The sequence below is a fragment of the Stomoxys calcitrans genome, chromosome 3, assembly GCF_963082655.1.
Source record: "Stomoxys calcitrans chromosome 3, idStoCalc2.1, whole genome shotgun sequence".
Classification (NCBI taxonomy): domain Eukaryota; kingdom Metazoa; phylum Arthropoda; class Insecta; order Diptera; family Muscidae; genus Stomoxys; species Stomoxys calcitrans.
This window is the reverse complement of record NC_081554.1, coordinates 106,854,452-106,881,616: the sequence shown is the minus strand read 5'-3', so window position 1 is coordinate 106,881,616 and position 27,165 is coordinate 106,854,452. Positions and strand designations below refer to the sequence as shown.

Below are 27,165 nucleotides of genomic sequence, written 5' to 3'. Positions count from 1 at the left end.
CAGAGGTTATGAAGTCGGGTGGTCGGTCGATGGTGAGAATTATGGGCGGTGGTCTGACCCCAAAGAGATGACGGCTTGCCAGGATACGTCACTCAGGAGATCAGGGGATGCAATTGAAATGTCTGGCGAGCTGCTGCACCTCCTCGTAATCCTAGTGGGGGCATCCTCATTCACCGTGCAAAAACGTGGAGCTATCTATCTGCTCTGCCAAAGCTATGCCACGCTGGTCGTTACCTAGGGGAGAATGCCATGACGTGTGATGCGCATTAAAATCTCCCAGAACCAGACGATTATGGCCAGATAGCAACCCACTTATGTCGGGGTTGTAAGCCTGGCCATTAATCGGGACACAGCTACCAACCGGCGGTATAAGCACGTTGTATATCTCTATTTCGGCAGTACCAGACCTGACTGCTACCCCCATACACAGGTCACTAGCGTCATGCGCAGGCGAAATAGGTCTATACTGCTCGGAATGGTGTATAACGAAGGCCAATCCCCCACCTCCATTCCTTGAGCGATCCTTACGTAGCACATTGTAACCGTGACAACTGTGCAAGCTGCAGGTGTTGGTCAGCTTTGTCTCCTGGATCGCTGCGACGATATGCTCTTCCGAATCATAAAATCTACGATCTCATCGATCTTGCCACGCAGTCCGTTGCAGTTTAACTGCAAAAACGATACACTTCCCGGCATTGGCCTGGCAATAGTAGGGCTAGGGTGCTGTCGTTGCATAAATTGCCATACGGGAGAGGTCGGGGGGTCACATAGTCCGACGACGCGGACGCCGAAGGCGAGGACAGAATCTTCCTTAGCCTTGAGGCCTCAGATGTATCCTCCACGGAGGTATAGAATTCTACCCAGGATTTGTTCTGAGCCTTTCTAAGCTCGCCCTTATATTTTCTTAGCTCAGCCTTATAGATGTCCCAATCGTGTGGTGCTTGGCACTAGGGCATGCAGACACAAGCGAGTCATTCAGGGCCTTCGTGATCCGCTTGACCACTATGTCTATATCCTCCGCAGTTTCCACTTCCTTTTCTAGTCTAGAAGGGATAGTGGTGCAGAATTTGTGCCGAAATTTATGCCAATCCGCCTTTCTTCTGTTTAGCCAAGGGACCAATACTCCAGTTTTTTTCTCCAAGGCTAAAACTTATATAACGATGATCAGAAAAGCTGTGGTCATTCAACACTTTCCAGTCGCATATTTATATATGCTTCCACTTATATCTTCCGATACAAAGGTAATATGTAGTACCTCCTGCCTGTTCCTGGTAATAAAGGTCGGTTTATCCCCTTTATTTTAATTGCCAGATTGCAACTTGTAATATATTCAATAAGCAGCTTCGGGCACTTAAAAGGACACAATAGTCGAAATAGTTACAATTGTGTCCTCATTCACCTTAGAATTACATACAATTCGCATATATACAAATATACAAATGCACACAGGGCCTTTCTTTTAATGTTTAATGACGGACAAACAAATGTTTGATTAAGGTTATTCTTAGCACTATTTGTTATTTTTTTACGGAAGCTTTGAAATTTCATACACATATTGTATGTACCGTATGGCAGCCATGTAAAAACTTATCCCTAAAGAGATGTCGCACTGCGGCAAGCCATTCGGACTCGACTATAGAAAGGAGGCCCCTTATCTTTGAGCTTAAACTTGAATCGGACAGTATTCATGCCATATGAGAAGTTTGCCCCTGTTCCTTACTGGAATGTTCATGAGAATACATATATGCATTTTTTTCTTGGGCTTAATTAAATTTTGTTATTACTTAAACCTTAAATTCAATTAACTGCCAACAAAACTTTTCCTATAAATTAAAGTATACTATTCATGGTTTTTTTTTTTTTTTTATATATATATAGATGGCACTATCGATATTTAATTTTTTACTGAATATCGATTGATATTTTTTCCCATGGATGCTATCGGAAAAGTTAGCAAAATAAGCGATGCGACCCTAATAGCCTGTTTGTCGATATAGACCAGTTGCTTTTCGTTCGTCTGGGCTTCTTTTACTGATCCATATTCGCCTATAAAGACGGGTTTTAGTTTTTGTTTTTGATGTGTTATTAGCTCTTTTGACTTTGATGAATCTGTTTATACATCGAAATTCTTCCTTTTTTCCTCGAATTGCAGTTTGAACAAACTCTTGAGTAACGAGAAAAATTCGTTTCGTGATAGACAAACAGTCTATAAATGTATCTTTCAAGATGCATTGCGATTATAGAGGACGCAATTCTCATCTGATTAGGTTAACATTTCGTACAATGGTTTCTCTCATGACTTCCAACGGAGTTCATTAATCTTGGTTTTATTTGGTATGTGCTTTGATATTGCTGCTATATAAATTGAATTCCCAATTTTTAGTTCTCATTTTCGCTTGAAATGTAGGAGATGGGAAATTAACGATGGTATCGTTATTATCGACATTTATTATTAAAACTATCGAAAATATTGAATTTTGCGATTATCGATAGTTTGCCAGCTCTAGTAGCAAAGCGCACTGGGGGTATGCTATGTATGTATATTTAAGTGTATAAGCGAAGATGAAAACTAGTTTAAAAAATCATACTTACTCAAAATAACAGCATCGGGGCAAATTACTGCTAAACGGGCAGTCATTAAATATGTTAACATTTTTATGTCATAGTGATCACAAAGTCCAGCTTGTACATGATCTAAAAACTGCATAACATCAACACGTTCTAAACCTTGTTCAAGCAGAGTATACATGCATTCAAAGGCGGCTTTACGTATATCTAAGCCATCATCGACAGTGTGTTTGAAAGGTCCCATTTCCACCTCTCGGATAAGTTCATTCTAACGTAAGTATGTAGCGTTAAAAAAAAAGAAACAAATATTAAAAATTATGTACGCACCTTCACTTTTGTTTCAGAATATAGCCATGGCAAAAGGGTTGGCAATAAATCCCGAACAAGACTGGGCTTGTTATGAACAGCTGAATTAAAAGCAACTAAAGCAACGCGACGTACGGAGGGTTCAGGATCACGAAGTAAAAATAGAAATTTTCCAATATTTTGTTTTAAAAGCACATCTATTGGTTGTGGCTTATCCGAAATAGTAAACTTAACGGCGGACACTACCACAGTCCTTATCAATGGGCTTTCAGATTTAAGAGCCTCCTGCAGTCTTGGTAGAAGATCCTCAGGTTTTACAAGAACTAATTTCCCAAGACACTCTGCAACTACATTACGCGAGCCTTCTTCGGGACATTCACAGTGCTTGAACAGCTGTTCCCAGATTGATGGAACCGAAGGGAGTAACTGGGACAAACCATTGGCAGAAATGGACAGGGATGATATAACTTCCTTTAATGAATGCAAAAGCAAATATTGTCGTTTAGGTTGCGCTTCGATTTCGTTCAAAATAAGTGGTAGAAAAGTCTGTAAATTTCCAACAGATATTGCGCCAAGAGCGTGACTTGCAGCTGTCTTCACGTCTTCCGACCCAGCACTGAAACATTCTATGATGGTTTGAGGAAGTCCTGGAATTGAACTCAATGAAAAATGTCTTCCTATTTCCCCGATAGCTAATAAGTTAAAAATCAGCTGAGCATCTGAAATAGAACTTGGATTTTGGAGATCATCCAAAAGTTGCGTAGCTAGGGGAATAGCTTCGTTCGGGCACTGCTGTGTCAATGCAGCAACACATCTGGCTAAAGAATGAAACGCTTGTTTATGTAGCTGATCAGTACATCCAGAAGAAGCAGTAGGTGGAACTAGAACAGGATCCATAAGTTTCTTAAGCAAAGAATGATATTCAAGTCCCGGAAGGTTAGTTTGGACAAGAGATTGAAATAAATCATGTGTACATATAAGTGCTGACCCCTGCAAAGATTAAAATAAATATATTATTGTTTATTGCTGCTAAACGTAAGTAGAAAGATTTGTAACTAAAATTTTATGTTATATAAGAAATGAGGCAAAATCAAATAAATTTAAAATCTAAATATACAAACTTATGCACAATTAAATAATGCTAAGATTTACAGGTTCAATTGTGGCATTCAAAGTTCTAATGGGATCAAAACTTACACAAAAAAAATAAAATTTGAAACTTCAAATGGAATACATTGAAAATATACAAATCTAGTTGTTGTAGCAGTTTATTGTATTCTAACTTTCGTCTGCTTGATTCTGTTGAGTGTCATGACCCAGAAACTCCGCGACTAAGATGGGGTGCGTCCACAGGGATCTGGGTCTGAGTCGAGTGGGTCTGGCCGGGCAGTTAAACAGGTGACGTGTATCGTGCGGTCCCTGGTAAATATCGGGACATACATCTTGCACGTCGGCATCAATCCTAGCTCTGTGGGAATTGAGGAGGCTGCATCTGGCGGAACGTAATTGAGCCAGAACCACTCCGGTTTGCCGGGGGAGGTCGATTTCTTCGGGTGCAATGGGTGGCGGTCGTTCTCCAAGGACTACATTCACCCGGTGGCCAATTACCGCGTCTGCTACCGTGTCTGCATGAATGTTGTTCAGACCCGCATGATATGCCGCTTGACCTAGAGGTTCTCTCTTGCAGCGCTGAACCTCACGCTCTAGATCGTGTAGATCTACCTTAAGGCTTCTGGGCGGTGGGTATCTATCCACAAGATGATGATGGTGGTTTCTGCGATAACAGCCCAAAAGGTATTGCTTAGACAGCATGCAGTTATGACTTCGCACTGGTAGGATCTTTGTCTCCTGATGGAGGTGGTCCACATGAGAACTGAGTAGACAGCCCGTCGCAGTTCGGAGGGCGGCATTCTGACAGATCTGAATATTATTACACTGCGTGTCACAAAGTTGACGAGACCACACTGGCGCTGCATAACTTACCACAGACCGGCCAATTGCTTTGTACGTGGTCAACAAGGTTTCTTTGTCTGCACCACAAGTGCTGCCAGCGAGTGACTTGAGGACCTTGTTTCTACTTTTGACTTTATTGCAGATTGCTGTGGTATGTGGGGAGAATGTGTAAGAGCTGTCAAATGTGACGCCAAGTATTTTGGGACACTTGATGGTTGGAATCATTTCTCCATCGACCATCACAGTCAGCTCAGTATTCACCTCACGCGTATTTGTAGTGAACAGTGTGGCTGAAGATTTGGTGGCGGATATCTTCAGATTTCTTGCAGGGAAATATGAGGCAAGCTCGTTGGGGTAGACGTTCAACCTATCGCAGATGTCATCAATGGGTGGGGGGCCTGATGTCATGATCGTACAATCGTCCGCATATGATACGATCTATATGCCGTCTGGAGGGGGTGGAATGGAGGATAGGTAGGGGTTAAACAGTGCCGGAGATATCACCCCACCTTGGGGAACTCCCTGTTTCACTCTACGGTATTTCGACTTCCTATCCCTAAATTCCACAAATGACTGGCGACCACACAGATAATTCGCGACCCATCGTTTCAGGCCTGGCTGGAGGGACGTGTTGGCAATGTCCTCAAATAATTTGGCATGGCTGACCGTGTCGAATGCCTTCGAAAGGTCCAGTGCCACGAGGACCGTCCTATCACATGGCCTGGGCTGATTGAAGCCACGGCAAATGTCTGTGGTGATGGCATGCAAAGCTGTTGTTGTGCTGTGCAGTCTCCGAAGTCCATGTTGTTGCTCGGCGAATGGAAATTCTCCTACGAGGCTCGGGAGGAGTAATGCCGCAAGCGTCTTTGCCATTGGTGAGAGATGGGAGATCGGTCTGTACGACTCCCCCAAACTAGAGTCTTTCCCAGGTTTCAGTAGTGGGATCACTCTGCCCATTTTCCAGACATCGGGAACTATAAGAGTGTTCAATGACAGGTTGAGGACAGTGGTAAGGTACTCAACTCCAGGTGAATCCAGATTCTTCAACACCAATGTAGAGATTCCGTCGGGGCCCAACGCCTTAGAAGATTTGGCGCCACGGATGACATTCGTAACTTCGCCAACGGTAAATTGTGATGGCTGTTCATCGGTTTGCAGACCACGAAAACGGTGAATGGCTCTCCTCCTTGCCCTGTCTCTCTCGGGATGCACAATAAATTGACGGTTGAACAACCGGCGGCGATTGGTATACTCTCTGAAGCCAGTCCAATCGGCCTTCCTATAATTGATAAACGTCCGGCGCTCAGAGGTTATGAAATCGGGTGGTCGGTCGATGGTGAGAATTATGGGGAGGTGGTCTGACCCTAAAGAGATGACGGCTTGCCAGAATACGTCACTCAGGAGATCAGGGGATGCAATTGAGATGTCTGGCGAACTGCTGCACCTCCTCGTAATCCTAGTGCGGGCATCCTCATTCACCGTGCAAAAACGTGGAGCTATCTATCTGCTCTGCCAAAGCTATGCCACGCTGGTCGTTACCTAGGGGAGAATGCCATGACGTGTGATGCGCATTAAAATCCCCCAGAACCAGACGATTATGGCCAGATAGCAACCCACTTATGTCGGGGTTGTAAGCCTGGCCATTATTCGGGACACAGCTACCAACCGGCGGTATATACACGTTGTATATCTCTATTTCGGCAGTACCAGACCTGACTGCTACCCCCATACATTCCAAGTATGGGTCACTAGCGTCATGCGCAGGCGAGATAGGTCTATACTGCACGGAATGGTGTATAACAAAGGCCAATCCCCCACCTCCATTCCCTGAGCGATCCTTACGTAGCACATTGTAACCGTGACAACTGTGCAAGCTGCAGGTGTTGGTCAGCTTTGTCTCCTGGATCGCTGCGACCAATACGCTCTTCCGACTCATAAAGTCTACGATCTCATCGATCTTGCCACGCAGTCCGTTGCAGTTTAACTGCAAGAACGATACACTTCCCGGCACTGGCCTGGCAATAGTAGAGCTAGGGTGCTGTCGTTGCATAAATTGCCATACGGGAGAGGTCGGGAGGGGTCACATAGTCCGACGGCAGCCCTTGCCGATGAGGATTCCATCTTGTCAATCCGGTGCGTACAACCGGCTGCCATGGGATTGCAAATCGCAAATAGTATTCACATCTTGCGAAAAACGCACTTTAGGTCAAGCTAGTGATATGTAGTAGTGATATGAAAAAGGAAATGGAAAGACGTGAGTCTGAGCGAATTGAGATGTACAGGAATTAGAATGAAGTCCGGAAATTCTTCCAAAGAATTAAACATCAAACCGATGGCTTTGGTGCAGGCACATCCTCCTGCAGAGACAAAGAAGGAAATCTGGTAACTGGAACAGATAACATGCTGGGGATATGGAAAGAACATTTTACCCAACTGCTAGTGTCCGACGTTGGTAGCGAAGAGGATACCGCAGAACCAATCCCTGATGATGGTATAGAATGTTTACCTCCTAGTCAGAATGAGGTCCAAGTAGCAGTGACCCGACTAAAGAACAACAAGGCATCAGGAGCCGACGGGTTACCCGTTGAACTATTTAAGACCGGAGGCGACACGCTGATAAGATGTATGCATCAGCTTATCTGCGCAATCTGGCTAGAAGAACGCATACCCGATGATTGGAACCTCAGTATACTATGTCCCGTACACAAGAAAGGAGACAAGACGGAATGTGCCAACTACAGAGGAATAAGTCTTCTCCCCATCACATACAAGAAACTTTCGAGCGTACTGTGTAATTAAAACCTAAAGTCAATGAGATAATTGGGCCTTTTCAATGCGGCTTTAGACCAGGTAAATCCACCCTAGACCAGATATTCACACTGCGCCAAATCCTGGAAAAGACCCGAGAAGGACAAATCAACACCTACCATCTCTTTGTTGACTACAAAGCCGTCTTCGATATTCCTTTACGTTCAAAGTTATTTCAAGCCATGTCTGAGTTTGGTATCCCTGCAACATTAATAAAACTCTGCAGGATGACACTTGCTGATACGCGTTCCTCAGTAAGAATAGGAAAGAATCTCTCCGAACGATTTAATACCAAACGAGGTTTCAGACAAGGAGACAACCTATTGTGTGATCTCTTTAATATCCTGCTGGAGAAGATTATACGAGATGCAGATGTGAATAGATATGGCACACTAATCAAAAGGGAACACATGCTACTCGCCTATGCTGACGACATCGATATCATAGGTCGGTCACCGGAAGTAGTAACTGCAGCTTTTGAAAGAATCGAAAAAGGGTCAGTGAAAATGGGTCTGGCAGTAAATGGGTCTGGCAGTAAATGGGTCTGGCCGTATGACGACGATAGCATAGTTACACGCATCAAAATACAACGGCTGCGTTGGCTAGGTCATGTTGTAAGAATGGATGAAGAAGCTCCAGCAAAGAAGTCTTTTGAAGGTACACGCAAACTGGGAAGACCAAAAGCCCGATCGAAAGATCAAGTTGTGGGAGACACCTTGAAACTTGGTGTCAGAGATTTTAAAATGAGCACAGAAGACCGATGCGCTTGGAACGCTATTCTACGTTCGGCTAGTGGAACAAATATTCTGTCATAGCCAATTAAAGTAAGTAAAGAAGTGATATGTAGTAGGAGGCGACCGTAGTGGTACGGCAGTCATGTAAAAACTTATCCCCAAGGTGGTGTCGTGCCTCAATGGATGCAAATGCAAATTTGCCAATGAACAATCTACTAAGGAACTGATGCAATTAGACATGTGATAATTGTACATTGTTGCTAGACAGATTGATGCAACCATTGCTGTGAGACTAAGGGAGCTTTCTCTTTGGTCATGTGGCAGCTACGGACACTGCCCGTTATCTCAGACAGTGTGGATTACACATTGCCTGAGTTGCTTTTTGATAAAAAGTACTGTATCACCACTCCTGATAGAACCCATTGGAACTAAAATATCCCTGGTAATGTTGTTGTTGTAGCAGTACGTTGTACACTGAGGCGGCAGCCCTTGCCGATGAAAGACTCCATCGGGCTAATCCGGTACGTACAACCGGCTGCCATGGGATTGGTAATAGAAGTTACATAGACTTCTATACGGATAGTTCCAAACCAGACGACCAGGTGGGACTCTAAAAGATCTAGAACTGGTCTATCGAGAAGGTTACCCGACCACTGCAGTGTGTATCAAGCGGAGATCTTTGAAATTAAAGAAGTGGTGGAATGGTGAAGATATAATGTCATAAAGACGACTGATATAAATATCTACTCAGACAGCCAAGCGGCCATCAAATCCATGTAGAAGGTTTTTCCGTCCTCAACTGCCGCAGATCTCTCAACGAGATGGCTGAACAGGGTACGTATGCCTCTAGAATCATTGGGTAAGCCTCCAGCGATATGTAAGCTGGGTTAGGTTAGGTTGAAAACAGGGTGCGGGTATTAATCCGCTTCATGCCACTTGTGCGCTCTAAAAACTATAAAGTAACCCCGATAAAAAAATGTTTAAGTTAGGAATTCCGTCCTACTTACAGAATCCTTAATTGCCTTCAAAAAACTTCTTTGCTGGAGCTTCTTCATCCATTCTGACAACATGACCTAGCCAACGCAGCAGTAGTATTTTGATGCGTGTAACTATGCTATCGTCGTCATACAGCTCGTGGTTCATACGTCGCCTATATTCTCCATTATCGCAAATTGGTCCATATATTTTACGAAGAATCTCTCTCTCAAATACTCCAAGCACTGCCTCATCGGCTTTCACAAGTACCCATGCTTCAGAACCATATAACAGCACGGGTAGTATCAGTGTCTTGTATAGTGTAATCTTTGTCTGTCGAGAGGTGGCCTTGATTCTAAACTGCTTACTAAGTCCAAAGTAGCATCTGTTTGCCAGTATTATTCATCGCTTTATCTCAAAACTGGTGTCATTCGATTCGGTTACGTCGGTGCCGAGGTAGTTCCCAATCTCCTCCATTTTCTTTATATGCTCGGTTACGCGAGGCTTTGGGAGTTGAAACCATCCATTTCGTCTCATCTCCATTTACTGCCAGACCCATTTTCACTGACTCGCTTTCGATTCTTTTAAAGGCTGCGATTCTTTTAAAGGCTGCGATTCTTTTAAAGGCTGCAGTTACTACTTCCGGTGACCGACCTATGGAATCGATGTCGTCAGCATAGGCGAATAGCATGTGTTCTCTTGTGATGATTAGTGTGCCATATATATTCACATCTGCATCTCGTATAATCTTCTTCAGTAGGATATTAAAGAGATCACACAATAGGCTGTCTCCTTGTCTGAAACCTCGTTTGGTATTAAACGGTTCGGAGAGATTCTTTCCTATTCTTACTGAGGAACGCGTATCAGAAAGTGTCATCCTGCAGAGTCTTATTAATTTTGCAGGGATACCAAACTCAGACATGGCTTGAAATACCTTTGAACGTAAAGGAGTATCAAAAGCGGCTTTGTAGTCAACAAAGAGATGGTAGGTGTTGATTTGTCCTTCTCGGGTCTTTTCCAGGATTTGGCGCAGTGTGAATATCTGGTCCAGGGTGGATTTACCAGGTCTAAAGCCGCATTGGTAGGGCCCAACTATCTCATTGACTTTAGGTTTTAATCTTTCATACAGTACGCTCGAGAGTATATTGTATGCGATGGGCAGGAGACTTATTCCTCTGTAGTTGGCACATTCAGTCTTGTCGCCTTTCTTGTGTACGGGACATAGTATGCTGAGGTTCCAATCACCGGGTATGCGTTCTTCTTGCCAGATTGTGCAGATAAGCTGATGCATACGCCTTATCAGCGTGTCGCCTCCGGTCATAAATAGTTCAACGGGTAACCCGTCGGCACCTGCTGCTTTATTGTTCTTTAGTCGGGTCACTGCTACTTCGACCTCATTCTGACTAGGAGGTAAACATTCTATACCATCAGCAGGGATTGGTTCTGCGGTATCCTCTTCGCCGCCAACGTCGGACACTAGCAGTTGGGTAAAATGTTCTTTTCATATCCTCAGCATGCTATCTGCGTCAGTTGCCAGATTTCCTTCTTTGTCTCTGCAGGAGGATGTGCCTGCACCAAAGCCATCGGTTTGATGTTTAATTCTTTGATAGAATTCCCGGACTTCATTCGGACTCCTGTATATCTCAATTCGCTCACACTCACGTCTTCCATTTCCTTTTTTCTTTCTGCGGAATAGACGTTTCTCCTCTCTCCTTTTCTCCCGATACTTCTCCTTCATCTGGCGCTTTGCTACTGATTGCAGGTTTGCTCTATATGCCGCATTCTTGGCTTCAGTGGAATCTCGACACTCTTGGTCGCATCATGGGTTTCTTGGAGGAGGCTTCCGGTACCCAAGTACGGATTTCGCGGCATTTTCCACGGAGTTGGCAATAGTTTGCCACTGCGCCATTATATCATCGGAATGAGGTGTGCTTTCATCAAGCAGTTGGGTCTGTCGAGTGAAGCACGCCGTTGCCATTTGTTGTGTTTGAAGCTTTTCAATTTCCAGCTTCCGTGCAGTGTCAGATCGCATTTTCCTCGTTATGTGCAAATGGGTGCGAACCTTTGCTGCAACAAGGTAATGATCCGAATCTATATTCGCTCCACGGATCTATCGTACATCTAACACGCTAGATGAATGCCTTCCATCTATCACAACGTGATCAATTTGGTCTTCCCCACATGCCCTACACAAGCTATCACATGCCACACCGATTTTGCATGAGTGAGCTCGTAGTCCTATGTGTCCCATCATGATACCAATAGCTATACTGACCTCCTTCTTACTTCCTTTCAGTAATAGCCTCGTCCTCTCACAATCCGGATCTCCTCCAAGGATTTTCGACGTCCTACCGACCGTTTCGTTGTTCCCAGGTGTTACATGCGCGTTCGTCGCCCACGCCTAACTCGGACTGCGTCGACCCGGATTTCAGAACAGCTGGCTTACTGCTGAAAACTCTGACAATTACTGCTATTTTATTTATGATGGGTTTGTTAGAAGAATTAAAATTAAAAAGATTTTTGGGAAGAAAATGAGAAAATAAGAAGTTACGTCAAGCACCCACTCTGCACACAAAAGGATAACCTATTGTTGTGGTTGTTTATTTTTTAACGCAGACAGCGCACATGTGTTTTATGACATAGTAAAAAGGGTCATCGTTATTGTAAACAATACACCGCGCACATGCGTCATAAGCTCAAGTAGGTATAAAGCAGTTGTGCGGCATTTTCCCTGTTTAAAATACCTTTGCAATGTTGTTGTTCTACTTTTCTACACACGAGAAATAGATAAAGCCAAATATTGGGTTGCCCAAAAAGTAATTGTCGGTAATATAGTAGTAATATAGTCGGCGTTGACAAATTTTTTCAACGGCTTGTGACTCTGTAATTGCATTCTTTCTTCTGTCAGTTATCAGCTGTTACTTTTAGCTTGCTTTAGAAAAAAAGTGCGCGAAATTTTGTTTTCATTTGTTTGTTTGGCGTCAATTTTAATATGGGTACCACATGTATTGAAAGAAATTCATTTAACAAACCGAATCAACGCTTGTGATATGCACCTTAAATGCAATGAATTCGATCCGTTTTTAAAACGAATCATAACTGGAGATGAAAAATGGATTGTTTACAACAACGTTAGTCGAAAACGATCATGGTCCAAGCATGGTGAACCAGCTCAAACCACTTCAAAGGCTGATATCCACCAAAAGAAGGTTATGCTGTCAGTTTGGTAGGATTGGAAGGGTGTGGTATATTTTGAGCTGCTTCCAAGGAAACAAACGATTAATTCGGATGTTTACTGTCAACAATTGGACAAATTGAATACAGCCATCAAGGAGAAGCGACCAGAATTGCTCAATCGTAAAGGTGTCATATTCCACCAGGACAACGCTAGACCGCACACATCTTTGGTCACTCGCCAAAAACTGAGTGAGCTTGGCTGGGAACTTTTAATGCATCCACCATATAGCCCTGACCTTGCACCATCAGACTACCATTTATTTCGATCTTTGCAGAACTCCTTAAATGGTGAAACTTTCGGCAATGATGAGGCTATAAAATCGCACTTGGTTCAGTTTTTTGCAGATAAAGGCCAGAAGTTCTATTAGCGTGGAATACTAAATTTGCCATTAAGATGGCAAAAGGTTATAGAACAAAATGGCAATTATATATTTGATTAAAGTTCATTCTAAGTTTTATTAAAAATCCATTTACTTTCTTTTAAAAAATCCGCAATTACTTCTTGGGCAACCCAATAGGTATGCAGCCCTGCTCTTCTCCCTTGTCGACAACTGCCATCACCAAACTGTCCCTAGCGACATTAGCAAAGGTTCTTGGACCCATCTTACAATTGTTTGCCCTAGTTCTTTTAGGCGTGGGATGACCTCCAGGGGACTGCAGCCTTTTGGATGACTGCGGTGCAGTTTCCGAATCTGGACGTGTAGTCTTTGGGGTAGCCTGTGCACTCTAGTGAGAGTCTAGTGAGAGTATTAGTGAGAGTCTTAGGATCATTCGCACCAAGCCTCTCAATAAACATGAGAGCGATGCGTCTTCTATTATTCCAACCTCTTAAAGAGCGTGTTAGTTTGCCGGGGAAGGCCGATGGCCTGGGAAAATTGTAGGCATGCGAAGAAAGAATAGATTCAGCCTTGTCCTTAAGACTCGAACCAGGTGTCTTCGTCGAAAGCCCCTGCTGACCAGTCTTCTGTCGTCTAGTGGAGCCTGTAGTAAAGCTGGCAAAATATCGATGGTGCTATCGATATTTAATTTTTTTGGCTAAATATCGATTGTTATTTATTTTCTATCGATATTTAATTTTTAGGCTAAATATCGATTGTTATTTTTTTTTCTCGATTTTTTGACTAAGTTTTGCCATTTGCAAACATTAAAAAAAAATCAAAGCTGACAGAAGAATGCCAATAGTTAAAAAGCGAACAGCAGTTTTTCAATATTATTTTCAATTAAAAAACTTTTTAAAACAGGTGGAAGTTCCACCTTCTGGCCATTTGTCTAAATATTCGGCTTAAATTTTCTTATGTTCCTGCCAAAATACGAACGAACGAAAAACCCCTTAAGTGCGTCGATTGAGGGATAAAATGTTCCATAAACATATTTCTCGCAGTCTTACCAGTAATATTGGCGGAATCATTAGGGCTGGACTCGTGGAATTGCATGTAACCGAAGACTATCCTTGAGGGCAATGGTTTTGGATACTCTTTGCTAGCAAACTTATTTATCCTCTTTTGGGCCGATGTTACGTGGTTCTTTAATTAAATTAATTTGCCGCAGAAATCACGGCGTCCCGCAGTATGTATGAATTGTGACCAGTAAAGTCTGATTTGCCTCTGAGTTCCTTCAGGCAGACGGCCCACTTATAACTTTTCAAGGACGTTTGCTTGACGGTTCGTCGGTCAACTTGTCTATATTCCTTCGAACTATATTTCTTTTCTTGTTTTATTTTGCAAAAACTAGGAACTTGAGATTGAAATGTATGTTTTTTACTTTAAAGTTACTGAAATTAACAATAGTACTGATAGTTATCGATATTTTAATCAAAAATATGGAAACCAAATACGAAACGCGTCCCATAATGGTTGGTGTGTGTTGCTATCTTTAGCTTTCCTTTTCCATTTGCATCTCCGGTCATTGAACTCGTCTCGAAAGAGAAACAGACAGAAATTGTAAAATTTAATGATATTCGCCCCAACAGGCAGAGCCCGGCCGGGATTCGAACCCGGAGCAACAGCGAGAGCCGTTGTCGTTGTCTAGCGTTCGAAGCCATCAATACAACTTTCAACAGATGTCCAAAATCATGTGTAGTACGGAAGAAATGTAATTTTGTACAGAAAGAATGTCTGTCATTACACAAGAATACATGCATTGGGAAAAAGTACAGCTAATAGACAAGGTTGATGAGCGTGATTAATGTGGTAATAGTATCATAGAAGCGTTTTCGCTATTAAAACGATTCAAATACAACATACCAACGAACGGCCCTTTAAGCCATCACACCTAATATGGTTGAAACGTCTTCTAACCAAAGACGAAACGCGTCCTATAGTGGTTAATGTGTGTTGCTATCTTTGGCTTTCCTTTTCCATTTGCATCTCCGATCATTGAGCCGTTTCGAAAAAGAAACAGGCAGAAATCGAAAATTTAATGATATTCGCCCTAACAGTCAAACAACTTGAAAAATGAGAAAATATCGAATGTAGCGAGGTTTCAGTAGCAGGCAATACGGCCTGCGGCAGATATAGAGCCCTTCTCCCGGGCTCTATATCTGCCGCTCCACTGGAAACAGAAGCAGATCATCAACCGCATAATGGATACCTCCACCGAATCGTAGCTATCCTTTAGTGACTTAAATTTTTCTTTCAAAAATAATGACCTATTACGAGTTACAGCAAAATTCTTACGGAGCGAAATAACAAAACGTTCGCTCCACTCAACGGTTCAAACAAGAATCTGCTACAAACAAAGTTCAAAAATCTTATCCCAAAAGGCATCGAATACGACTGGATAATTCGAGGAGACATAGGTTAGGTTGAAAAGAGGGTGCAGATATTAATCTGCCCCATGCCACTATGGACATGCACCTAAGCCAGTAATCGGCTTGTTGTGCGCTCTAAAAACTAAAAAATAACCTCTAAAAAGAAAATGTTAAGTTAGGAATTCCGTGCTGCTTACGAATTCCCTAATTGTTTTCAATGCCACTCCCCTAAGTTGGTTCATGTCTGATATTGTGTCTCCACCTAAGTACCGGTATGTGTTGGACGCGAAAGCCGGGCAATGACAAAGGAATTGCTCCAACGTCTCATCGTATTCCCAGCATGCCCTACACATGCTATCACTTGCCGCACCGATTTTTACATAAGTGAGCTCGTAGTATGTGTCCCGTTATGATACCAATAGCTATACTGACCTTCTTCTTACTTCCTTTTGTCTGCATCTTACATTCCAAGATTGTTAGTGATTTTACACTCCTGGTAGGTAATGCCCTTAGGCCCATTTTACTGTCCGATAGTCCAAGTCTGTGCCGCTGGCAGCAGTGCCTCGAAAATCTCTTCCCTTCCTTCCTGGTTTCCTATCGTCGCCTCGTTTATACCGCGATGGAATGAGCTGCTTCCATCGCCTTTAGTCTCATAACCGCAGTGGCTGCCTTACACTTAATCTGTATGCCAATGGGTCGGATATCTAGAATAGTCTCTTAACCTGTTGTATTGTCCTTATGTTGCACTTTTTCTCCATAGCAGCCCACCAAACTACTGAGGCGTAAGTATTGGTCTAATCACGCTCCTATAGAGTCAGTGGACTATCCTCGGATTCAGGCCCCATTTCGAGCATACAGCCCGTCTACATACTTCCCAACATTTGTGTGCCTTCTCAGTACCATACTAAATGTGACACTTCCAATTCAGTTTGCTGTCCAAGGTCACACCTAAGTATTTGACTTTGTCAGATATCGAAATCGTCTTATTGAGGAAACATGGTGCGTTAAATTGGCCAACCTTCGTCATCCTAATGAACAGGCTGATTTCAGTCTTGGCAGATTTCTGTTGGTTAACATTGAGACCTCTGGGAATAGCCCAGTCATATGTCATATGTAAGACCCTTTTGGCCCTTCTGCATATCTCGTTCCGATCCTTACCCCTTAGAATTATTATAACATCGTCTGCGTAGCAGACAGTTTCAAACCCCTCTTCAGTCAGCATCCGTAATAGGTCATTTATGGTGATCACCTTTTTCGTCATGGGAGAGGCACATCCCGGAGTGCCTTCTCCGCACGCTCCTGGTCCGCGCCGGGATTGAAAAGAACCCCGGACCCTGGTTCTGTTCGGTTTGCCAGAACCGCCTTCATCATCGGTCGGTGTCGGTGAGGTGTAACCGGTGCATGGAGTGGGTACATTTCCGTTCTTGCTCTGGCCCAACTTCACTACGGGAGTATAGTCATACTGGCTATGTCGCAAGGTGCTGTACGAACATAGCCAGCAGTGGGTCACAAGCGTCGCCGTCGTCGGACTATGTGACCCCCCGACCTCTCCCGTACGGCAATTTATGTTGAAGTACAGCGGTCAAAAAAAGTATTCATTCAATGTTTTTTTTTTAATAAGTCTACAAAAGACAATTGGAATAAAAACATATTAAACTAATGATGCAGTAGTGCTTGTGTGATATATGTGTACACAATTTCATTGTTTTTAAAGAAAAAAATAGTATTTATTGGAACAAAAAGGGCCATTTTACAGCTGAACACAAAAAATTAAACAAAAAAAGTATTCATCATTGCAAAAAAATAAATAACATAATTTAAAAAAATTAATACTTTGTTATTCGACCACCGCGTCTTATAACTTCTTTTAAACGGTTTGACATCGATTGGACTAATTTAGCGGTTATATTTTGGTCTATATTAGTCCATTCCTCCATTATCACCTGTTGCATTTGACTCTTGCTCGAAAAATTGCGCGTTCTCAATTTGCGTTCGAGATGTTCCCAAAGATGTTCAATTGGGTTCAAGTCGGGACTTTGAGGAGGAGTTTTAATGACTTTGGGGCAGTTATACAGCATCCACATCTTGGTATTTAAAGCAGAATGTTTGGGGTCATTATCTTGATAATATTGAAAGTTATTACCAAGCCCAAGTTTTACAGCACTATCTTTTAAATTCCTCTTTAAAATGTCAATGTAATACTTATGATCCATTACTCCATTAATAATTAATAATGGATAAAGAGTCTGCATGTGATGTCTGGCAAGCGCTGCATCAGCAATTTGAAGCGACATCTAAAGATCAATTATTCAAGATGTGCACGGAGCTATTTTCTTTCGAATGGATGGCAGAAAGCGATGTTTCTACACATATATCCAAGCTCAAGAGCTTATGGAACGAAATCAATGCTGTAATTGGTAATAAAAGGAGAAAAAAAATTACCAGAATTGCTCCTGATATGCAAGATTTTACACATATTGCCAAAATCATTTGAAATGTTTAAATCCAGTTGGATGATGCTCACACGAGATGAAGATAAGTCGTTAGATGAACTTCTTATGCAACTTTGTTTATTTGAAAGAAATTTTAAGAAATCTGAAGACACGATTTCGGAGAAACAAGAAGCATTGGTTCTAAATGAGAAGCGGAAAAATAAGAATTTTGCAAATGGCAAGAAAGATGACATTTGTCACTATTGCAAGAAAAAGGGACATTGGATTAAAGACTGCAGAAAGTGGATAGCTGATGGAAAGCCAAGTAAGTCAAAACAATTGAATACATCGCACTCCAATGTTGCTCTTCATTCGGTGTCAAATGAAGTTAATTTGAGCACATCTCTCAGCGATTGGTGGGTTGATAATGGTGCAACAAGGCACGTAACAAATGCGAAGGAATTTTTTATTGACTACGAAGCATTCAAAGAACCACATTCAATACAAGCTGCTGGTAAAGAGACTTTAAGTGCAATGGGAAAAGGAACAATTCAAGTTTTATCAAAAGTAAACAATGCTGAGAAGACAGTGGAGTTGTATGATGTTTGGTATGTTCCTGGTATATCAAGAAACCTTTTTTCTGTATTGGCTTCACATGACAGAAACCCCTCAAGTAAGTTTTATTCGACAATAAAAAAGTGCAAGCTAGATCTCAATGGAGAAACAATTTTATGTGGACACCGTGAGCCAAATGGAACTTTATACAGAATAGATTTTCGACCCGTGTCTGCAAATCAGTGTGTTTCATTCTCTGTAGAAAATTCAAAACTGCAATTATACCATGAAAGATGGGGACATCAAGATAAACGGCATGTAAAGGAGAAATTAGAAAAGGAGATGGGAATTCGAGTAAAGAACAACAGTGAAATCTGTGAGCCTTGCGTTTTTGGTAAGTTGTCAAGATTACCATTTGGAAGACGTGAGACTGCAAAAGCTCCAGGAGAATTAATATCGACAGATGTTTGCGGACCATTTCCCTCTTCATTTAGAGAATATAAATATCTTGTCGTTTATAAGGATGATTACACAAAATTTCGTTATGGATATGTTGTGAAGAACAAATCAGATGTGAAGGATACATTAATAAAAATGCTTGCACATGCCAGATCTCAAGGACACACAGTTAAAACATTGCTTAGTGATAATGGTGGTGAATTCAACAATGCAGAAGTGAAGAAAATTCTGGCAAAACATGGAGTAAGTCAACGGTTTACCGCTCCATATACACCTCAACAGAACGGTGGTGCTGAGAGAGAAAATAGAACCATTGTAGAGATGGCAAGAACATTCATGAACTCAAACAAGAATGTTGAATTTCCTTTGTCGTTATGGGCCGAATTTGTGAAATCAGCCATATATATTTTAAATCGAACGGGAAAATCGTCAGAAAAGGATAAAAGTCCATTTGAGCTATGGTGCGACAAGAAACCTAGAATTAAACACCTAAGAATTATTGGATCAAAATGCTATGTTCATGTTCCCAGTCAGCGTAGGAAGAAAATGGACAAGAAGGCAACAGTAGATATCGTGTCTATATTAAAGAACAAAATATAGTAGAAATATCAAGAGATGTGATATTTTCCGAAGAAATAAATGGTTGTGCTAATGAAGAAGTTAAAGAAGATGAAGAGCAAAACAACAAGAATTCCAATAATATCCAAGAAAAAAATGGGAAAGAAATATCAATACGCATTGGTCCATATAATCACGAAGGTGAAGAACAAGATGAATACCAACAAGAATTAGTTAAAGAGAAAGCGGTGCAAGATGCCGAACCGCTAGAAAGCCACAACGAAAATCAAGATTCCACAAATGATATAGAGGATTTCGAAGAGCAAGATGCCGAACTCCAAGATGGCGACAACGAAAATCAAGATTCGACAAGTGATTTAGAAGACTTTGAAGGTTTTGAAGAAATCCAACGTAAAAAGCGTCGAAGAGATGAATTAGATGATACGTGCGATAATACTATTGTGAAACGCTTAAGAAATCGTACTGTAATTATATCAAATTGTGTCAGCGATGAGATGGTGATGATGGCACATGATTTTGTTTGTCAAACCGAACCTCCATCAAGATATTTAGAAGCTGTTGAAAGTGAAGAGAGAATCAATTGGATACAAGCCATGAAATCAGAGATGAATTCATTGATTGAGAACAAAACTTGGGTACTCACGAATCTTCCTAATGGAGCAAAGGCACTTCCCTCGAAATGGGTATATCGTGTGAAGACAAAATCAGATGGCACCATTGAAAAGTACAAGGCAAGACTGGTTGTAAAAGGATTTAAACAAAAGGAAGGTGAAGATTATGATGAAACTTTCAGTCCAGTAGCAAGAATGTCTAGTATACGCTCTGTCCTAAGTATTGCTGCAACTGAAAGACTACATTTGTCACAATTTGATGTGTCTACAGCCTTTTTATACGGTGAATTGAACGAGACCGTGTACATGGAACAGCCAGAAGGTTTTAACGATGGATCAAATAGAGTTTGTCTGTTAAAACGAAGTCTCTATGGTTTGAAGCAAGCACCCAGATGTTGGAACAAAAGAATGGGAGATTTCTTAAAGAAACATGGATTTAAGGCCAACTCTGCAGATAGCTGTTTGTTTATAAGAGAGAAAGATGGTAAAAAGTTAATCCTTGCTCTCTATGTCGATGATGGTTTAGTAGCTGCATCAGACAAAGAAGAACTTGAGCATTTTCTCAACAGTTTAAAATCAGAGTTCAAGATCGATTCTAATGAAGCTTCATACTTTCTTGGTATAAAAATTGAAAACAGCAATGATCAAATTAGAATCTCTCAAAAGTCTTATGCCAAGAAAATTTTGGAAAGATTTAATTTCTCAGAGTGTCGTCCAGTTTCAACACCAATGGAAAATACAGTCAAATGCATGTCAAAACCAGGGAAAGCACGAATCGAGTTTCCTTATAGACAAGCTGTAGGTGCTCTGATGTATTTGATGCTAGGAACAAGACCAGATTTGGCATATAGTGTCGGTTATCTATCAAGACACCTTGACAACTACACTTGTGAAGATATTCAAAAGCTCAAGCGAGTATTCAGATATATAGCTGGTTCCATAGATGTTGGAATAGCTTATAATAAAGAAGGACCCAAGCTATTAGAATGTTACAGCGATGCTGACTATGGTGGATGTGTCACTACAGGACGTTCTACAACAGGTGTGGTTGCAACTTATGCAGGTGGAGCTTTATCTTGGATGAGTCAACGACAACCAACAGTGTCAACTTCAACAACTGAAGCAGAAATTATAGCTGCAAGTGAAGCCGCAAAAGAAGTAATATGGCTTACACGACTTTTCAAGGACATAATAAATTATAAGGACATTCCAATTATAAATATAGACAATACAGCTGCGATTCGTCTATCAAAGAATCCAGAATTTCATAAACGAACAAAGCACATTGATCTAAAACACTTCTTCGTACGTGAAAAGGTAACAGAAGGTTTATTGTCAACGACTCAAGTTTCAACTGAAAATCAACTCGCAGATATGATGACCAAGCCTTTACCAAAGTCACGTTTACAGTACTTGTGTACTCGTTTAAATATAATTTAATTAAACAAGGGAAAGTGTTGAAGTATATGTTTAACAAATTAATATCTACTTGTATCGTTCTTTGTTATTATGTTACTAGGCAATGATTTTATGTATTTGTATGTTCGAGAAATTATTTTTTCAAACTTCACTTCAATAAAACTTTTCAATCTAATAATTTATGCAACGACAGCATCCTAGCCCTACTATTGCCAGGCCAGTGCCGGGAAGTGTATCGTTCTTGCAGTTAAACTGCAACGGACTGCGTGGCAAGATCGATGAGATCGTAAATTTTATGAGTCGGAAGAGCATATAGGTCGCAGCGATCCAGGATCGTAAGGATCGCTCAAGGAATGGAGGTGGGGGATTGGCCTTCGTTATACACCATTCCGTGCAGTATAGACCTATCTCGCTTGCGCATGACGCTAGTGACCCATACATGGAATGTATGGGGGTAGCAGTCAGGTCTGGTACTGCCGAAATAGAGATATACAACGTGTATATACCGCCGGTTGTAGCTGTGTCCCGATTAATGGCCAGGCTTACAACCCCGACATAAGTGGGTAGCTATCTGGCCATAATCGTCTGATTCTGAGGGATTTTAATGCGCATCACACGTCATGGCATTCTCCCCTAGGTAACGACCAGCGTGGCATAGCTTTGGCAGAGCAGATAGATAGCTCCACGTTTTGCACGGTGAATGAGGATGCCCCCACTAGGATTACGAGGAGGTGCAGCAGCTCGCCAGACATCTCAATTGCATCCCCTAATCTCCTGAGTGACGTATCCTGGCAGACCACCTCCCCATAATTCTCACCATCGACCGACCACCCGATTTCATAACCTCTGAGCGCCGGACGTTTATCAATTATAAGAAGGCCGATTGGACTGGCTTCAGAGAGTATACCAATCGCCGCTTCAGTGAACTGTCACCCCCTTCTGATGTGCTTGTGGCCTCTTGGCGAGGAAATTCCGAGACATTATTAACGTAGCAGCCGCTCGCTTTATACCAGCCGGTCGAATACCCCAAGTGCGACCCAATTTCCCGGCGCACGCAGTAGTACTCGCAGACGAGCGTGATGGGATTCGTGCTACGGACCCCGCTAAACCCAGAATCAGCGAGCTGAATCTGTAAATAAACAGGGTAGTCAACGAACATAAGCGGAATTTGTGGCTGGAGCACTTGGAGCAATGTAACTTAGGCACCGGTGTAGGCAAACTGTGGGCCACTGTTAAGTCACTTTCGAACCCCGTCACTTTTGGCGAGATAACCGTGACTGATCCGAAGAGATGCGCCAGGTTGTTCAACCGTCAATTTATTGTGCATCCCGAGAGAGACAAGGCAAGGAGGAGAGCCATTCGCCGTATTTGTGGTCTCCGAGCCGATGAACAGCCATCACAATTTACCGTGGGCGAAGTTACGAATGTCATCCGTGGCGCCAAATCCTCCAAGGCGTTGGACCCCGAGGGAATCTCTACATTGATGTTGAAGAATCTGGATTCACCTGGAGTTGAGTACCTTACCACTGTCCTCAACCTGTCATTGAACACTCTTATAGTGCCCGATGTCTGGAAAATGGGCAGAGTGATCCCACTACTGAAGCCTGGAAAGACCCTAGTTTGGGGGAATCGTACAAACCGATCTCCCTTCTCTCACCAGTGGCAAAGACGCTTGAGGCATTACTCCTCCCGAGCCTCGTAGGAGAATTTCCATTCGCCGAGCATCAACATGGATTTCGGAGACTGCACAGCACAACAACAGCTTTGCATGCCATCACCACACACATTTGCCGTGGCTTCAATCGACCCAGGCCATGTGATAGGACGGTCCTCGTGGCACTGGACCTTTCGAAGGCATTCGACACGGTCAGCCATGCCAAATTATTTGATGACATCGCCAACACGTCCCTCCAGCCAAGCCTGAAACGATGGGTCGCGAATTATCTGTGTGGTCGCCAGTCATTTGTGGAATTTAGGGATAGGAAGTCGAAACACCGTAGAGTGAATCAGGGAGTTCCCCAAGGTGGGGTGATATCTCCGGCACTGTTTAACCTCTACCTATCCTCCATTCCACCCCCTCCAGAAGGCAAAGAGATCGTTTCATATGCGGACGATTGTACGATCATGGCATCAGGCCCCCACCCATTGATGACATCTGCGATATGTTGAACGTCTACCTCAACGAGCTTGCCTCATATTTCGCTGCAAGAAATCTGAAGATATCCGCCACCAAATCTTCAGCCACATTGTTCACTACAAATACGCGTGAGGTGAATACTGAGATGACTGTGATGGTCGATGGAGAAATGATTCCGAACATCAAGTGTCCCAAAATACTTGGCGTCACATTTGACAGCTCTTACACATTCTCCCCACATGGCACAGCAATTTGCGATAAAGTCAAACTCGCAAACAAGGTGTCCAAGTCACTTGCTGGCAGCACTTGGGGTGCAAACAAAGAAACTTTTTTGACCACGTACAAAGCAATTGGCCAGTCTGTGGTATGTTATGCAGCGCCAGTGTGGTCTCGTCAACTCTGTGACACGCAGTGAAATAATATTCAGATCTGTCAGAATGCCGCTCTCCGAACTGCAACGGGCTGTCTCCTCAGTTCCCATGTGGACCACCTACATCAGGAGACAAAGATTCTACCAGTGCAAAGACATAACTACATGCTGTCCAAGCAATACCTTTTGGGCTGTTATCGCAGAAACCATCCAAATCATCACCTTGTGGATAGATATACACCGTCCAGAAGCCTTAAGGTAGAGCTACATTATTTAGAGCGTGAGGTTCAGCGCTACAAGAGAGAACCTCTAGATCAAGCAGGTCTAGACAACATTCGCGGTAGCAGATGCGGTAATTGGCTACCAGATGAATGTAGTCCTTGAAGAACGACCGCCACCCATTTCACCTGAAGAAATCGACCTCCTCCGTCAAACCAGAGTAGTTCTGGCTCAATTACGTTCCGCCAGATGCAGCCGCCTCAATTCCCACAAAGGTAGGATTGATGCCGACGTGCAAGATGTATGTCCCGATTGTAACCAGGGACCGCACGATACACGTCACCTGTTTAACTGCCCGACCAGACCCACTCGACTCAGACCCAGATCCCTGTGGACGCATCCCATCTTAATCGCAGAGTTCCTAGGTCTTGACACTCAGCAGAATCAAGCAGACACAATAAACTGCTACAACAACAACAAAACAACAACCTATAGGAGTGGCGATAAAATGCCCCCCTGTGGCGTGCCCTGTTCCACTTTCTGCCTTATATTTATGGTTTATCCAGTCTCTACGGGCTGGGTCCACCCGATACTGTTTTAAGAATTGGATCAGAGTGTCGGTCCGCACATTGTTAAAAGCTCCCCGATGTCAATGCATACCGCCAGTGTGTACGTTGTGGCATCGAAGGATTCTTGTTTTTTATGCACAACCTCGTGCAAGGCAGTCTCCACTGACCATCCCTGGACATAGGCATGCTGATTGTATTTTAGCAGTTCGCTGGATGTCCTACTCTTTATCATGGTGTCCACAATACGTTCCATGGTTTTGAGTAGAAAGGACGTAAGGTTTATGGGTCTGTAGGCCTTTGGTGTCGCATAACTTGCCTTGCCGGGCTTGGGTATAAACACCACCCTTGCCTCCTGCCAGGCTTTCGGAGTATATGCAAGTCCTATGCACGCTGTGAAATTTTGACCAGGCGAGGCACCAGATAGTCTGCCTCTTTCTGTAGTAACGCCGGAAATATTGGATTGAAGCTCCTCAAGGATTCCTTCTCCATAAATTCCGTTAATTATAAACCTTCGATCAACATCATTATTCCAAGATTCTGATGTCTCCGTGAGTGCCTTCGTATCCTGTGGAAAATGGGTTTTCTGCTTTCACTCTCATGTCGTCTACTAAAGTTTCAGTTTGGACATGGGTTTTTGATCTTGGCGGCATAATTATCGCTATCGACCTGTTTGCAGAAAAGCTTCCAGGAGGCACATTTTGCCGCTCTGGTAATCTTATTGTATTCCTTGAGCCGTGTGTACTACACATCCTAATAAACTTTCGCTTCTTTACGACGTGCTCTGTTAAAAAGTCTGCGGACCTCTTTTCCAATATTGCGAATCACCCCGGTCATTCAGGGTTTTTTTTGGGCTGATTTCCTCCCGAAGAGGACAACTATCTTCGAAGGGCCCCACCAGTGCAGTCGTAATCCTGTTGACATTTTCGTCAATGTCTTCTGAGCTTGGACAATCTAAATTATCTTGCCTAAGTCTTCTTCTGAGTAGTCTTCCGAATTTTGTCCAGTTGGTTTTCAACTTATTCCGGAAGCTTATCGGATTCGGCGCTGGCCGTCCTATTCTAAACCTAATGTAGCGATGGTCAAAAAAAGAGCGTTGCATGGAGACCCTCCAATCCTGAACCTCATCGATTAGATTTTCAGAACATATCGTCACATCTAATACCTCCTCCCTAGTCCTATTAACAAAGGTAGCGGTGTTACCAATATTAAGTGTAATTAGGTCGTTAGTATTTAATAACTCTGCCAGGGCTTGGCCCCGCTTAAGTGTTTGTACCCCACGAAATGTGGTGAGAGTTCGCATCGCACCCTATTAGTACCTCGTTTCCTGTCTGTTTTGCTTTCCTCACCAGCCGTTGCATCTCCGACGTTGGTGGCGGTGTCGGAGAGTTGAAAGTCAGATAAAGTGATGCCAGGTATTCTCCACCGTCTCCCTATCTCACCACTGTTGCGTCCGACGTTGACAACTCTGGGGACAATATATAATTCAAATGTTTATGACAAATAACGCAGGTCCTCGGCCGAGTACCAGTGTTATCATAGAATAATTGGTAGTTGATATGGTTCAGTCCGGGTCGTCCATTGCTCCTGAATTATGCGTGTGTAGCGGTCTCGCTCCGGTGGAGGTTTATCTGGATCCCCCAATAATTGGTCCTCCAGTAAATGGGCATCTTGGGAGTAGGATGCCCATTCACTGTTAGACTGCATTGACTTTCCTGTCACTGCACGGCCTGATGTCATCGTTTTAGGTTCTTTGTCTAGTCTAGTCTTCCGACTCTTTATAAAGTCGGTAATGGTTCCATCGTCGGGTCCCTGTTCGTTAAGCTGCATTGGGTTTCCATTCCCTGTACTGCATGATGTTTCAATACTAGGATCTTTGCCTATCTTAGCCTTCCAAATCTTAAGTAAATGGGATTCTTGGGAGTAGGTGATGGTCATCGGCTCCCTGTTCGTTGGGTTGCATTGAGACTCCTGTCGCTGCGTTGCTAATATTCCAATATTAGGATCTTTACCTATCCCAGTATTCCGAATCATTAAGTCGGTGATGGGTCCGTCGTCGGGATCCTGTTTGTTAGGCTGTGTTGGGTCTCTCGCCACTGCACTGCCTGATATTTTAGTATTAGGATCTTTGCTTCTTCTAGTCTTTCCAATATTGAGATATGTCATTATTGTCTCGTTGTCAGCCCCCTGTTTATTGGGCGGTGTTGAGTCAACTGCCACTGCACGTCCTGATGTCGCAGAATGAAAATTTCTGCCTATCCTAGTCTTACCAATCTTGAAAAAGACAGCTTTGCTCCCGTAGTGCGCCATGCCTTTAGTCGTCACGGAGACTTGATCAATGCCAACCACAAGGAGAGTTTTTTCCTCCTTCTCCTCCCTGTGGAAGACCACTTCTCTGCGACCATACCTTGGTTTTGCTTGCCCAAGAATCCCAACATGCGTTCTGTCGCAAATTTACTGCCCCATCCCTCGATGAAGACTGTCGCCT

The 27,165-nt window shown here is 42.9% G+C and overlaps 1 protein-coding gene across 1 annotated transcript in view; it reads right to left on the bottom strand.

The window, feature by feature from the left end:
- Nucleotides 1-27,165, bottom strand: part of LOC106094540 (cullin-associated NEDD8-dissociated protein 1) — a 183,183-nt gene that overhangs the window by 93,268 nt on the left and 62,750 nt on the right. The window contains exons 5-6 of the mRNA XM_059366116.1: nucleotides 2,896-3,864; nucleotides 2,593-2,836 (exon numbers count right to left, since the gene is read on the bottom strand). Coding sequence (XP_059222099.1) covers nucleotides 2,593-2,836; nucleotides 2,896-3,864 — 1,213 coding nt within the window. The remainder of the gene's footprint in view (nucleotides 1-2,592; nucleotides 2,837-2,895; nucleotides 3,865-27,165) is intronic.